The sequence below is a fragment of the Agelaius tricolor genome, unplaced genomic scaffold (genome assembly GCF_023055355.1).
Source record: "Agelaius tricolor isolate 1412-34295 unplaced genomic scaffold, bAgeTri1.0.p SCAF_15, whole genome shotgun sequence".
NCBI lineage: Eukaryota > Metazoa > Chordata > Aves > Passeriformes > Icteridae > Agelaius > Agelaius tricolor.
In genome coordinates, this window is record NW_027269275.1 from 2,134,168 (window position 1) to 2,148,974 (window position 14,807).

General features: G+C 44.0%; 1 protein-coding gene across 1 annotated transcript in view; it reads right to left on the reverse strand.

Moving 5' to 3' along the window:
• CMTM4 (CKLF like MARVEL transmembrane domain containing 4) overlaps window positions 1–14,807 on the reverse strand; it is a 33,364-nt gene that overhangs the window by 11,879 nt on the left and 6,678 nt on the right. The window contains exon 2 of the mRNA XM_071440195.1: window positions 798–974. Within this exon, the coding sequence (XP_071296296.1) occupies window positions 798–974 (177 nt within the window). The remainder of the gene's footprint in view (window positions 1–797; window positions 975–14,807) is intronic.

Genomic DNA, 14,807 nt, shown 5'->3' on the forward strand with positions numbered 1-14,807 from the left:
TCTGGGACTCTGACAGTAATTGCAAAATTACTGTTGTAACACAGAACACTGGCACAAGTGGATCTGTACTGTCCAAAGAAGTTGGTATAAATATTGCCCTTGAAGCTGACAGATCTTTTGCTAGAGTGACTTAACATGTTGATTTTGTGACCTGTGTTTATGCAACCCAGTCTGAAAGTTTAACTCAGAATACAGCACAAAAATAGAGACATGTACAAAAGGAATGTGCACCACCAGCAGTTCTCTTCCTAAAACTCCTCATATCTGAGAACATGTTAAGCTTTGCCAGTCAATGTTTAATAGTTAGGTGTGTAGGCAATACAAAACACCCAATTTTCACAGAAAGCACTTAATTTATACACTACTGCCCAATTATTGTATTAGTCTATGTAAGAAAATATATGTAGCAAATTTGTCCTAATATAAAACCCCCCCAGGTTAAGAGAGAACAACATGCTGCTGTAAATCAGCATGTGTCAAAGTTAAATAACTACAGGCTGCATTTCTATCCACTTCACCCACAAAGCCTAACTGCTGGCATTAGCAGGAAGTTTGTCCTCCCAAGACAATCTACCAGAACACGATTTTAGTTCTATTAGTGTAGTTTAATCTTGCCACATTTCACAGCTCATTCTGCTGTTAGCATTCAAAATAAATGTAAGTAAAATGTACACTTTACTCAGCATAAAGAACACTCAGACACAACACTAAACAACAGGAGAAAGCAAAGCCCAAAGACCAAACTTAAACCAGATTTGCAGCTATTTTGAAGACAGTGAGGATTCAAGTGAACTTACAGTAAGATTCCAGTTGATCTGGGGTATTCTTGTGTGAAGGTTGAGACTGAACAAAAGCAGGAGAGCCCCGGTGACCACCAGAGCACTGCAGCTGACAAACTCAAAGAAATAAAGGCCCTCGCAGGGGGAGCATTCCATGATGGTCTCTATGCAGATGAACGCGGTCAGCGCCAAAAGCTGGGAAGAAAAACAAGTGGGGAAAAAAAATAAATAGATTTGCACATTTTGAAAGTAGCCACAAGTATTCCTGAAATTTCCATTGGGAACATGATCGGTTTACACTCAGGAATGTGTGATTTCAGTTTACAACAGGGCACTGTGTAGGGAGCAAAAACAAAAGCAAAGTAATGTATGATTTTCTGGATTTGCTCCTTTCAACAAAGAACACTTGAGCACATTTACAAGGACTCTAACATCAAAATGACCAGGACACCCCAAAAAGCATGAAACCCTTGCAGGCCACTGGCTTAACATGCAAACAGCACCTCAAACATTTTATTACATTTTTTACTCGTGATACACTATTCCAAAATTAGAAGATGGAATGCATTTGTCAACCTCAAGCACAACTCCAGAGTATTAATGTTAAGTGATTGTGAAAGACATGTCAATAAAGATTATTACTTAAAATTCACTACCAATTGAGATCTAAATCAATTCAAAATAGAACAGATTCAGGATTTCTATCAGTCTCCAAAAATGCCTGCCTTTTTCACATTTGCCATCATCAGTACACTATATTTCATGTAAAACATATTTTATCATTCCTTTATAGCACAATAAAACAAGCAGCTAAGAGATGAAGGAAAATCCCCTGGTGCTGCAATCACAAACATGGAACTGGGATAATGATAGGTCACTCTAAATTCAGAGGATGTACTGGAAGAGTGATTAACAAGTGATTTCAACAAGAGTCGAATTCACCATTTAGGATAAAACTCTAACACTCCTGTACTTGAAAATAAAGTCTGCCCAGTGGACAAAACTAAAATATATCCCCCCCAGAGGCCAGTACCAGCCAGCAGGGACAGCAGCCACCACCATGGGACACCACTGGCACACAGCTCTCACACCACGCCTGAAGAATTGCATGGATGGTTTGGGGGATTTTTGTTGTTTTGTTGGGGTTTCTGCATTTTCCAGGACAAGCAAGGAAGGCCTTAAGAATGTTTTGCTTTGGTTTTCAGGACAACCACCCCCACCCACCCACTGACATTTTTTAGAAAGAATTCTGTTCTTGCTGTGCCACAATATTCTATGGAGGCTGCAGTAAGCACTTCAATCTGAGGATGAGGAACTAAGGGAGATTCTTTCCTCAGAGCCAAATATTCAACAATCTGAATGTTTTGCACAAACATAAGTTTAGAAGATTGACAGAAGCCAGAATAAAAACCAATTTCTGCTAAATCCTTCTTTGCCAATGGCAGTGTTTTGCAGATACACTTCCTTCAACACTCTTTATGCTTCATCCATTGGTTTGTCTTTGCCTCCCACAACAAACTTGCAAAATGAAGAAAGAGGATTTTGAAAGAAGTAACCAAGAAAACATTTTTGCCACTAACGAGCAGTAATTCTAAGAAAAGGACAATACCCCTCATGCTCATTTGCCAGATACTTCAGAATACAGCAGAAAATGTAAATTTAAAACCAGATTAAAACTCAACCAAACTACTTTAATAAAAAAACCTCACACTTGGTTGGAAAGCCTCTCACAGTTCGCTTAGCACATGTTCATTAAAGACAGCAGATGCCACACTAATTTTTGTCAGCTAACAGAGCAGGCCAATGCACATCAAACAAATTCTCAATGGATACCCAGTGATTAAACACTTCAGATCTTATCTTTGACATTGAATAGCTTCAGAAAGAAAGATCATGTGTGAAATGGAATATTCAGAATCAAAGCAGAATCAAAGTCAAACTATGATTTCAGCAATGACACACATACCAAAAAAATTATTGTCCAGACACAGCCTCATTTTTAAGTATTAGCATGTCATGAAATTCATCTTCTCTGTGAACACAAGCCTCAAAACTGAAGATGACATTGAATGCAGTTTTAAAAAAAGCTTTAAAAACCAATCTTTGCTCTTTCAAGAAGGATCAACATCACACGTTAATGCTAAAATGTTAGCCAGCAAAATTTCTACTTCTAGATTCTCCAATATAATAAAGTTTCTATTTTTCTTTACACTATTTTTAATATATTATGACACTTGCAATCTTTTGTTTTCTTTTAAAAGGAATGGTTCTGCAATATTCTCTAGAAATACTGCAGTACAAGCCCCAAATATTAGCTTCATTTTCTCAAAACATGAACAACTCTGAATTGTGCCACCAACATTAGGCTGAAGGAGCCAAAATCTCTGGCACATAAAGTGCTGCACAGGGCACCAATTCTGGTTTTGCTGATAAACTTTTACACTGACTCTTCTCCACACCAGGCAGCATTGCTTCTTCAGGGCCAACACACCCTTCTTGGCTTGCAAAGCTCAAAAGAGACCAAAGAGTTTCCTGCAAGCAGCATTAGAAATGAATTATGTGCTGAAGAGGCACTTGGAGCAATGAACTCAAATAATCCTGTGTTATTTACATATTCCCAAGCCCAGAATTAATAAACTCCAGAGCAATTCTACATTTAGATTTCGTTTTATCCCTTAAGAAACTATAAAATACATTTACCTGTGACACACTCTTATGAGAAAAAAACCCTTAGCTGTGTACACTTAGGCCTGACTTAACCCAAAGCATTTCAAATGCAGGTAAAGATGTGCCATCAGTTAACCCACAGCATTTCAAATGCAGGTAAAGATGTGCCATCAGTTAACCCACAGCATTTCAAATGCAGGTAAAGATGTGCCATCAGTTAACCCAAAGCATTTCAAATGCAGGTAAAGATTTGCCATCAGTTTAGGACATGCAGCAGCAGCAGTGGCCTGGGGTGTGGCAGCCCAAGCCTGCTGATAATTTCATCAGAGAGGCTGGGAGAAAACCTCAGCTGCTTCCCTGTCTGATGGAGGGAGACAAGAAAAGGACAATAGTCCCACACATACAGCTTATTTCTATCTCTTTGGTACTTCAAATAGATTACAACTAGATCCATTAGGATTTTTCTTGCACTAAAAATATATGTTCCCCTTCTCAAAGACTGTCTGTCCATGCTGCCAGTGCTGCAGACACTCCCTCCTGCCACCTGCCACTCCTTCCTCACAGCAAAGCCATGGCAAAACATGAAATCCACATTAATCACTTCATCAGAAAAAAGCTGTCCTACAGAAACTTCCTTTTTCCTAATCACAATAGAAATCTCAAACCTCAATACAAAATATATTCTCTTTAAAACATCAGGATAATTTTGTCCTCCTCCACATTTATAAACTTGCCAGAAGCACCCTCCCAGCTTGCAGTTACAAGTTACATGAAACTTCAATAAAACATATTTACTATCACTTTCACTGGCCATTCACCCAGAGAGGAATCCAACCTTGTTTTCAATAAAAAAGCAAAGTGCTCAGAATACAAGAAATGAAAGTGAAATACACAAGGTTGATTCCACAGCCCCATGACCTACTCAGAGATCTTACAAGTGTTGTGCAAATGCTGCCACATGAAGCAAAGCTGCTTCTCAAAGGCCAGGGCTCATCCACTGAGAGGGTTCATTAAAAAAACCCCAGCCATGGGCTAACATTCATTATCACAGTGGTTTGTAATGGATGAAATAAGTAATTTATGAGGCAGGGTAGATAAATGAGGCCGTGCATTAGCAGGGCACGGCCCGGGCTGGCAGGGCTGTGAGGCACAGAGTCCCCGGCCCTGCCTGCAGCCCCAGCTCCAGCCAGACCAAACTGCTGCCTTGCCTTCCCATGCCCGCTCCACACCCTCTCTCCTGGGAAGGGGAAGCAAGGATCAAGAACCTCCAGCCCTCCTGGGGAGCCTCCATGCTCCAGCCAAGTTTGCACTGCTCCCGGTGACTGAGGCACGAAGCTGCAGAGAAAAACCCAACTCGCCAAGTGTGGGATCTCAGCACATCGTTCCCGATGTCCAGAGATGCCAGGAGAACCCTTGGGGGGGTCTCGAAAATCCTGGAATGTTGCCAAGAGTGTTTGGTGGCTTGATTTTGATCCATCCACAGAAGTAACAAGAGTTTGAGGACAAGAGAATCACTTTAGAGTAAAAGGTGTAAAAGAGACACAATTAGAGGGTGAAATATAGACTTTAAGGTTTTTGGTACAGGGGGGTTATGGAGACAAGATGGAGGGATCAGGGCGTGTCTTGTCCTTCTTCTTTCTTCTTCTTGTCCTCCATCTCCTGTGATGATGTTGGCACTTAGAGATTGGTTTATGGTGAAGGTGCACTTGCTAACATGGGTGAAAAGCATTGGGAAATAAAGGTAAATATTGTGTACGTAGACTTTAGTATGAAAAGACATGACCGCCCCGTGGGTGGGCAGAGTGCCTGTGACTGCTTGCAGATCAGACCTCTGTTGGGCAGACAGAAAATTTTGTAGATAAGAAATAATAAACAACCTGAAGACCGAAAAACTGAAGAGTCCAGACTCGTCCTTTGAAACGCGTGCCACCCAAGAACCACTCTACCCGTGTCGGGGCACAGACAGACAGCCGAACCCGACAGCCAAGTACTACAGCTCAGTCCTTGCTTTGCAACACTCAAGAGCCAGGATCCTGCTTCTGCCTCCCACAACTGCAGCTCCAAGGCTAGCTACAAAACCCCAGAAAACCAGGGGAACAGCACAGTATCAGAGCACAGGTCTTGGCCAACAAAATACACCGTGACATTCGTCCAACACAGGAGGCAACCCCCATTTTCAAATCACACATCTTTTCATAGTTTAGGGTGATGAGATTTGACATGTTTTTCCACAAGCAGAAGTTTCAAGGCTGGTTTACCAAGGAAAAATGAGAAGTTGAATGTGGTGGAAATCTCCTCTTACATGAATTACTGCTCTCCCCCACAAATAACACAGCTACAGCTTTCTTGGGCCAAGGCAAGAGAGAAAGTTTTCTCTGATGGACAAAACAAACCTTTCCATCTGGTTTTCTCTGCACCAAGTACTTGGAGAGTTTTCTATTCCACTCTAATTCCTCCAACACCCTAAAATGTGTATAGCCCTCTTTTACTACTAATCCTTGTCTTTTTTTAGCAGTCGCTTTTGGTTTCTCTTCTACTTCCACTCTTCTTAGAGTAAGTACAGGGAATATTGTATTAAAATGCAACTTTGTCATAACAGACACATCTGCTAATTCTGGATGCTCAGGTCCATGCAGAGGAATCCCAGGCCAGCTGCAGCAGCACCTTTCTCTCGTAAGGATCTGGTGACCAAAGCAGGCTCAGAAGGAATGAGCTGTGCTCGGGTAAACTGAGCAAAGGTCTGGCTCTGCCAGCGTGTGCAGGGCAGCTCCTGTGCTGGGCCAGAGCATCCCTGCCCTGCATCCCCCATCTGCCACCACCACAGCTCACAGGCAGGAGGAAAAGCCCCAAGCAGAGGCTTAAACAGGAGATGTGCTCCCCAGTGATGCCATTTTGTGCTTTTAGCCCTGAATAAAGTGGCAAGTGTTCCTGCTGGGGTAATTCCTGCACTGAGCCCCCAGAGCAGCTCCAGGAGCTGCCACAATTCAGAGCCACGAATTCCTGAGAGAGCCTCTGCTCCCAGATCCAATGTCCTTGGAGTCAGCCACACCAGCCTCCACCATTACAGCAATTCATCTCAACTTTCCTGCAAAAGGAAAAGGGCCCTTAATGAAGAAATCATCTGCCTCAGGGCTAAGTAAATGGCTCATATTTACATCACTTTCTTGGCAACACAGGGACATCAGACATAGAACACTCTACTTCCCAAAATGGAGAAGACCTGCTGTGACAGGTACCAACATGGAAAAGAACTTTTAGGAGGTTGCTAAGATGTGTTTTTCCTGTCAGAATATGTTGTGCTATATTTTTGAGGAAAATAATCAAAGAACTTTGCACTGAAAATAAAAAAAGACAGTTCTGCAATGAAAACAAAGTAAAAAATGAGTTTTCCTGTTTATCTAAAACACTACCACAGAAAGCCTTATTGTGTGGTTAAATGACATAATTACACATGATTTCCAAAAAACCACAAAATGGTCAGCATTTTTTCTGCCTGAAAAATACCCACAGAATTTTAGTAAGAATGTCACACTAGCAAGACATTTTTACATCCAGACTGTTTAAATTAATGGTACAGCAGAATACACATGCACAAAATAGGGAGGAATATATTGCTTTTACACCACTTAAAGTATCTGAAGACTTTGAACTTTCTGGAATTAAAATCTAGATTTATTGTTCTCATTTCCTTGGCCCAGCAGTCCCAACTTTATGCATGAAACGAAGTGGGTCTCATTCCTTGCAAAGCACATGCATTTCCCACATCTGAAACAGCTGGCACAGATATGAATATTTGGGATCATATGGCTCAAACACAGTCCTGCTCCTCCAGCAGGAAACCATCTTTTACCCTAAGCAAAAATTGACTGATTTCCCGCCCGCTCCTGCTCTGCATCCTCAAGACTCCATGAAAAGTGTTATTAACTCTGGTAAGAGGCTTCAAGGGGCCTTAAATCACAAAGGAGCATTAAAATTTCCCTGCAAGAAAACAAACACTTACCAGAGAGGGAAGCTTAAGCACCCTGGGTAAACTGAATTGTGCTCTAATGGCACAAACAATCAAACCAGCCCAGAGAAATTCAACCAGGCCTCCCAATTCACCTCTGTCTGATCTGGTTTTGCTGGTGATGGTTGATACAAAAGCAGAAAATATGAGTTTCAGATCATCATTGCACCTCTAGTGTTTTACACAGAGCTGCAAAGTTTTCATTATTTCTTAGTTCACTTTTGGCTGTAATGTGGCAAAACTCCAGTGCAATAAATTTATGGAATCTTTACTGAATCAGCTGATCTTTTGCCATCTCCAGCAGTTTTCTACAACCCTAAGATTCAGCTACTGCAGACTTCCCCTTCTCAGTGCAGGCAGAAGACCAATTCTAAATACAGAACATATTGTTGAGACCTGAAACATTTTGATGGTGTATTAGGAGAAAGGGTCATATTTAAGAGTGAGGGTAATCAACACTCAAAATCAACAACAGAATGATGGTTTTTCCAAAGCATTTATGACATCAAAACTAAGGCTTATTCTAAAAAAAATGAATTGAACTACAGTGAACAGAAGAAATTCTCAACTGGCTAAACCAGTTGATGCATCAATTTTAAAGTGAACTTAATCATAGAATCTAGAACAAAAAAAGTACAGACATGATGTGGTGACTTATTTCCTGCTAACTGCAGTAGTACAGAGTTTTGTTATTGCTTGGACACACTTATACAACAAACATTCTTATCTGCTAGATAAATGCAAAACCAATTCCAGCTCAAGTACCATTAAACACACAGTAGGTTTTGACAGATAAAACAAATATAATTCTTCCTAAGAAAACAAAAACAATGAACCCCCCCCCAAAAGTCTGATTTAGATGTATTTTAGGTTTATCCACCAAGCAGTTGACCAAACAAACCACTGAACAGCATCTGAAGCCAAGGCACAATGCAAGGAGGTTTTTGTTTCAGGCACATGACATTTCCCCACTGAAATCTGAATGAGATCCAAACAAACCTTCCAGATTAGACAAAAATGAATGTAGTGTGCCACCTGTCCCATAAACAAAAGGCCATCAAATGTTTTTGAGCAACCCCACCCTACAGGAAGGTTCATTTGAAGACCATACAGAGAGCCATGCTTTAAACAAAGCCAAACATAACTGGTTTCTCCCACCAATTCCTCTCCACAGGAACCTGTGCCTCCAGTCCCCAGAAACTGTAATTCTTGTGTAGCACAAATCAAAATATTTTCATACACAACAGGTCCTTCAAGACAATAATTAACAAAATCCCAACACACTCTCACATTTTTAACTTTCCCATTCATATTCTGCATTAATCACTTAATTCCTGAACAGCGAAGTGAACAAGTCATAAATGGAAAGGTTTATTTTGTATCTACAGTACATGAATTGTGCCAATGGCCACAGTGTGATCAAACAGAGAAACTAAAGGAGGTGGATGGTTCTTTACCCCTTTCCCACCATATCCTGATATCAGAGGCTCAATTTTCCCCTTCCCTGTCTCATGCTCATTCTGGAAGCATCTGCAAGCAGATTTGACAGCCATTCTGAGTCCCACAAGCTGGCCTGTTAATGATGCTCCCTGGTGCCAGACAGGGCAGGTTCCTCAGAGGCAGCTGAAGCTCACCCAGGTCAGGCAGGGAAATTCTCTCAAGAAGCCTCAGTGCCCCTGCGTGCCCAGGAGCAGAGAGGGACAGGCCAGCAGCCCGGGGAGCTCTGCTCACAAACCACTGCAGCGGGGCCAGACCTCAGAACAGGGCTCCAGGGTGCTGACAAAAACCATAATTAAAGCACTCACACAACACTGAGTGGAAATTCTTCAACAGCAGGATTACCCAGCTAGGTTTCTTCAAGTCTAATTTTATCACAATCTGACCAGCATTTGCATATCATGTTCTTCAACAAGACAGGCAAAAATAGGTCAAAGAAACCATCATACATTTCTTTGGTGCCACACTGAATGTAATTTTGTATGCACTGAGTCATCTGCATCTTCCTCAGCCACTGCCAGCTGCAAGTAGTGGTGGCAGTAGGAAGAATAAATTATTTTCCCATTAGTCCCATTTGCTGCTGTAGTCCTACTCATGCAGGCTTTACCACAACATTAACACAAAGTAAAAACTGGCTACAGGTAACAAAATGGAGACTAAATCCAGCTTAACTGCTCCGTTAGCAAGCCTCACTTTCAGGCACCAAAGCAGGGAAATAAAACCTTGCTTAAAAATCACTGCCAAACGCTGTCAGTCTTACAGACTAATTTAACAGTTAGTGTCACTGAAGTCAGCAGAGTCCCTGTTTGAATGTGTTTTGTATCAGCATTCATGAGCTGTCAGTAACTCCTGCGTGGGTCACTCAGGAGGTGCCTCCAGTGCAGCCCCACCCTTCCCTGCCCAGCCTCCCAGCAAGGCTGCAGTGCCCTCCCCACTGCACTTCTGGAACCTTCCATTAAGTGAAGCTGTGAGGATGCAGAGCTTATCATACCTCTGCTATTTAAACAAAATGGGCAGACAAAACTGCCCTGTTCTTCTCTCAGGGCTGCACACACACACTCTGCTGGAATACAGCACATTACTGAGATCCTACTTGTGTGATTTTTAAATAAAGTACCAAAAAATCCCTATTGCTTCACTCATGAGAATTCTCTGTTCAGCTTCTGAAAAAGAAAAAATCAATACTTCCGAACTGGCTTCATGTTCCCATCCATGTTCACAGGCCAGCCTGTGCTGGAAACCTGTCTAGTCAAAACAATATTAAAACACAGTCCATGTGGTAACAAACAGATAAATTAAGTAATTTATTAGTTTTAAGAAGTAATGGTATAATTATAAAATTTGTCAAGTATTTGGTCTGCATAGCCTCTAGTTTAACTAGCCTGTTTGGCTATTTGAAAAATGAAAGTTCTATTCCATCACTATCAGAATCTGTCTGTATCCTTTAAAATCCTGTTTAATCCCAACTATGAGTAACCATCAAACATCCCACAAATACTAAGACAAGAAAGGAATTTTAATGAGAAAACAGTCAAGAACTTAAAGTAGCCCTACGGAATCCATTGAAGTTTTTGGGTTTGTTTTTGTTTAAAGGAAATGGTGCAAAATGTCCCTGCAATCCCAACGTTCCCAAGACTGTAACCCGAAGGGCCCCGTAGATGCCATCCCTTAAAAGGCAAAAAGAGCCCAGACATCCTGGAGAAGGGGAACATTAAAACAAGAGATGTGGCCAGGACAGGCAGAGCCCTGCCAGCTGCACCGGGGAACGCAGGAGCCTCCGTGCTGGACAGACTGACAGACACAGGGGGCAGGACAGACTGACACAGGGGGGGCAGGACAGACTGACACAGGGGGGCAGGACAGACTGACTGACACAGGGGGGCAGGACAGACTGACACAGGGGTGCAGGACAGACAGACACAGGGGGGCAGTGCTGGCTGACACAGGGGGGCAGGACAGACTGACTGACACAGGGGGGCAGGACAGACTGACTGACACAGGGGGGCAGGACAGACAGACACAGGGGGGCAGGACAGACAGACACAGGGGTGCAGGACAGACAGACACAGGGGGGCAGTGCTGGCTGACACAGGGGGGCAGGACAGACTGACACAGGGGGCAGGACAGACTGACACAGGGGGCAGGACAGACTGACACAGGGGGGCTGGACAGACTGAGACAGGGGGGCTGGACAGACTGAGACAGGGGGGCAGGACAGACTGAGACAGGGGGGCAGGACAGACTGAGACAGCGGGCAGGACAGACTGACACAGGGGGGGCAGGACAGACTGACACGGGGGGCAGGACAGACTGACACAGGGGGGCAGGACACAGACACAGGGGGGCAGGACAGACTGACACAGGGGGCAGGACAGACTGACACAGGAGTGCAGGACAGACTGACACAGGGGGGCAGGACAGACTGACACAGGGGGGCAGGACAGACAGACACAGGGGGCAGGACAGACTGATACAGGGGGGCAGGACAGACAGACACAGGGGGGCAGGACAGACTGACACAGGGGGGCAGGACAGACTGACTGACACAGGGGACTGGACAGACAGACACAGGGGTGCAGGACAGACAGACACAGGGGGGCAGGACAGACTGACACAGGGGGGGCAGGACAGACTCAGGGGGGCAGGACAGACTGACACAGGGGGCAGGACAGACTGACACAGGGGGGGCAGGACAGACAGACACAGGGGGGGCAGGACAGACAGACACAGGGGGCAGGACAGACTGACACAGGAGTGCAGGACAGACTGACACAGGGGGGCAGGACAGACAGACACAGGGGGAACAGGACAGACTGACACAGGGGGGCAGGACAGACTGACTGACACAGGGGACTGGACAGACAGACACAGGGGTGCAGGACAGACAGACACAGGGGGGCAGGACAGACTGACACAGGGGGGGCAGGACAGACTCAGGGGGGCAGGACAGACTGACACAGGGGGCAGGACAGACTGACACAGGGGGGGCAGGACAGACAGACACAGGGGGGGCAGGACAGACAGACACAGGGGGCAGGACAGACTGACACAGGAGTGCAGGACAGACTGACACAGGGGGGCAGGACAGACAGACACAGGGGGAACAGGACAGACTGACACAGGGGGGCAGGACAGACTGACACAGGGGGGCAGGACAGACTGACACAGGGGGCAGGACAGACAGACACAGGGGGGCAGGACAGACAGACACAGGGGGGCAGGACAGACAGACACAGGGGGTGCAGGACAGACAGACACAGGGGGGGCAGGACAGACAGACACAGGGGGGGCAGGACAGACTGACACAGGAGTGCAGGACAGACTGACACAGGGGGCAGGACAGACTGACAAGGGGGCAGGACAGACAGACACGGGGGCAGGACAGACAGACACGGGGGCAGGACAGACAGACACAGGGGGCAGCAGTAACTCCCCAGAGCCCTGCCCAGCTGCACAGCCTGCGTTTCTCAGGGCACAGCCGCCTGTGGAAGGCCCTGAAGTGCCGTGAGCAGCTCTGCCCTGCACACCAGGGGCTGCACCACAGCAATTCTAAACGGTAATAATTCCAACAGCATCTCTGCTTTAAATATCACTGTGCTTAACAAAATGTTTCCTCTACATTAGATAAAACAGTTTCTAAGCATTAAATGCAACATTTAGTTTCTTTCAGAAGAGCTTGTCATCAAACAGCTAATTAATCTACTCACGACATTCAAGTGGCACTACCAGTTTCTAGCATGAAAGTCATTTCTAGCATGAAAATAATTTCCTGAGACAGAAGTTACTACAGATTGTTAAAGACTTGGAGAACTTAAGCATTTAATAACATTCACAACCATTCTCATTGCTTTCTTGCCACAAGTATTTCAGTTCAAAAATGTACAAAAGTACAGAAAATTCCTAATATGGAAATAGTTGTAGACAATTCATAAAATAATTTGAAAAAAAACCTGCCAGACCTGTTTTGAGCAATGCTGTATCACTGGCAGATTTGCAGCATTTGAAAACGCCCTGGGTGAGCTTCAGTGAAAGTCACAGCAGAAGCAGCACCTCGTGCATCACAGCACAGGACATGTTCCTGCTCACTGGCACTGCTGGGTTTTCAGGCTCTCCTGAATGAAGCAAACAACCCCAGCCAGGTCAGCTCACTTCCAACATGAACACTTTGGGAATGTAGATATGAGCTAAAGAAAATTGAAAGACATGCAAGCATCAGCACCTGCATATCAAGTTACACATTAACAGAAGTTTAACTGGATGCTGGAACGCTTGTCTGGGTTCAAATGCATCATATCAAGCTAAGGCGTTGCACAGCAGAGCCTTAATTACAGTTCATTAGCCACCACAGTCAGGAATCTGATACTCTGAGTTATAGTTCCCAGTTTAATTTGCACATGGTGAGATTCAAACATCAGAGGATCTCTGCTCACCTGAGCCCCCCCTGTGGGCTGTGAGTGGCCTCTCATTCTGGGTGAGAGCCACACCAGCTCCAGGACCTCTCTGCCCATTGCCAGCAATATTTCTGACCCATCTTTTCTCTACTCATGGCCAGGTGTTCTTACACCTATTCTACAGCAGGGTGGTGTTGTCCAGCTTTTGATTCCATCCTCCCATATTCTGGAGTTGATGGCACAAGTTCCAGGGAAACATAAACATCACTTCCATGTTTTGGAAGCAACTATGCAAATCATCTGAGAATTAGGTGACTTTTTTTTTGGTTTTTTAATAAGAATGTATTCTTAATTGCAGCTCTAGTAAGTGGTGACTTTAGCACTACAGAACAGCAGCTGAGCCATGGGTAAGATGATGCCTTGGAGTGGCTGCCTAGAACAGAGGCTGGACAAGGTTAAGAGAATAAAAGTAGGTATTTATTGAAGACTTTCAAAAGGCACATTTTGGGCAGTCAAAAGCCTCTGGGAGGGGAGGGGCTACACTCAACATGGACACTGGAGTGTTTCAGACAATTATAAGTTTGGTCCATTTACATACCAGGGGTTAATCCTCCAATTACAGCTTCAAGTAATGAAGTCATATTCCCCCAGTTTCCTCCCTTCTAACTCACTTTTGTTTGTACTTTTCAGGGCCTGAGGCTGCAGGGTGTCCTTCAGGCCTAAAGGAATTGTTTAGTCTGATCAAAACGTGAAGAGAGTTAACTAACACTCGATATGGAGTTTATACACTAACGCAGTACAGGATTTCAAAAATATAAAAGCCAAAATCCTAAGGCATCAAGAGGTCTCATCACTGTGCATTTAGTTTTCTTTATATGCAAAATGTCAGTACAAAATTATTTGCCAAGGTCCTGAAGCAAGAGAGATTTTGATGAAATGCAACTTTGAGCACAGGATGATGATGGCTACTGGAAAGTGTGCAAGTTGATTTTGCAAAATGATGCACTAACCCTCACCAGAAGTAACAGATTCCTCCAACACTGATTATGTTACAACCTCTTAAATTTCTAATCCTTGTCTTTCTTATCTCAAGATGATAATTAAATCACTAGGGAGCCTCATCAACAAAAGATATTACCAGAAACATTACAAGAAATAAAGATTGCTTTCCAATTATTAATACCATGAGAACTACACTAGTGTAGGGCATCTATTACTATTGCACTGGTTCATTATGGAAGGGAAAAAAATACAGCATACTTGGTACATACATAGTAGGAATTTCTTCTGAGATCAGAATTTAAAAACTATCCACCATCTTAAGAGGGAAATTAACAGGAATTTGGAGTTTACTGGCAGGAAGATATGACCATGGCCAGATGGTAGTTAAGGGACACCATGAAAGAAACCAAAACCCATTCACCTTTCTGTGGGAAGACAGACACAGTAATTTATTCAGTTGTTCAC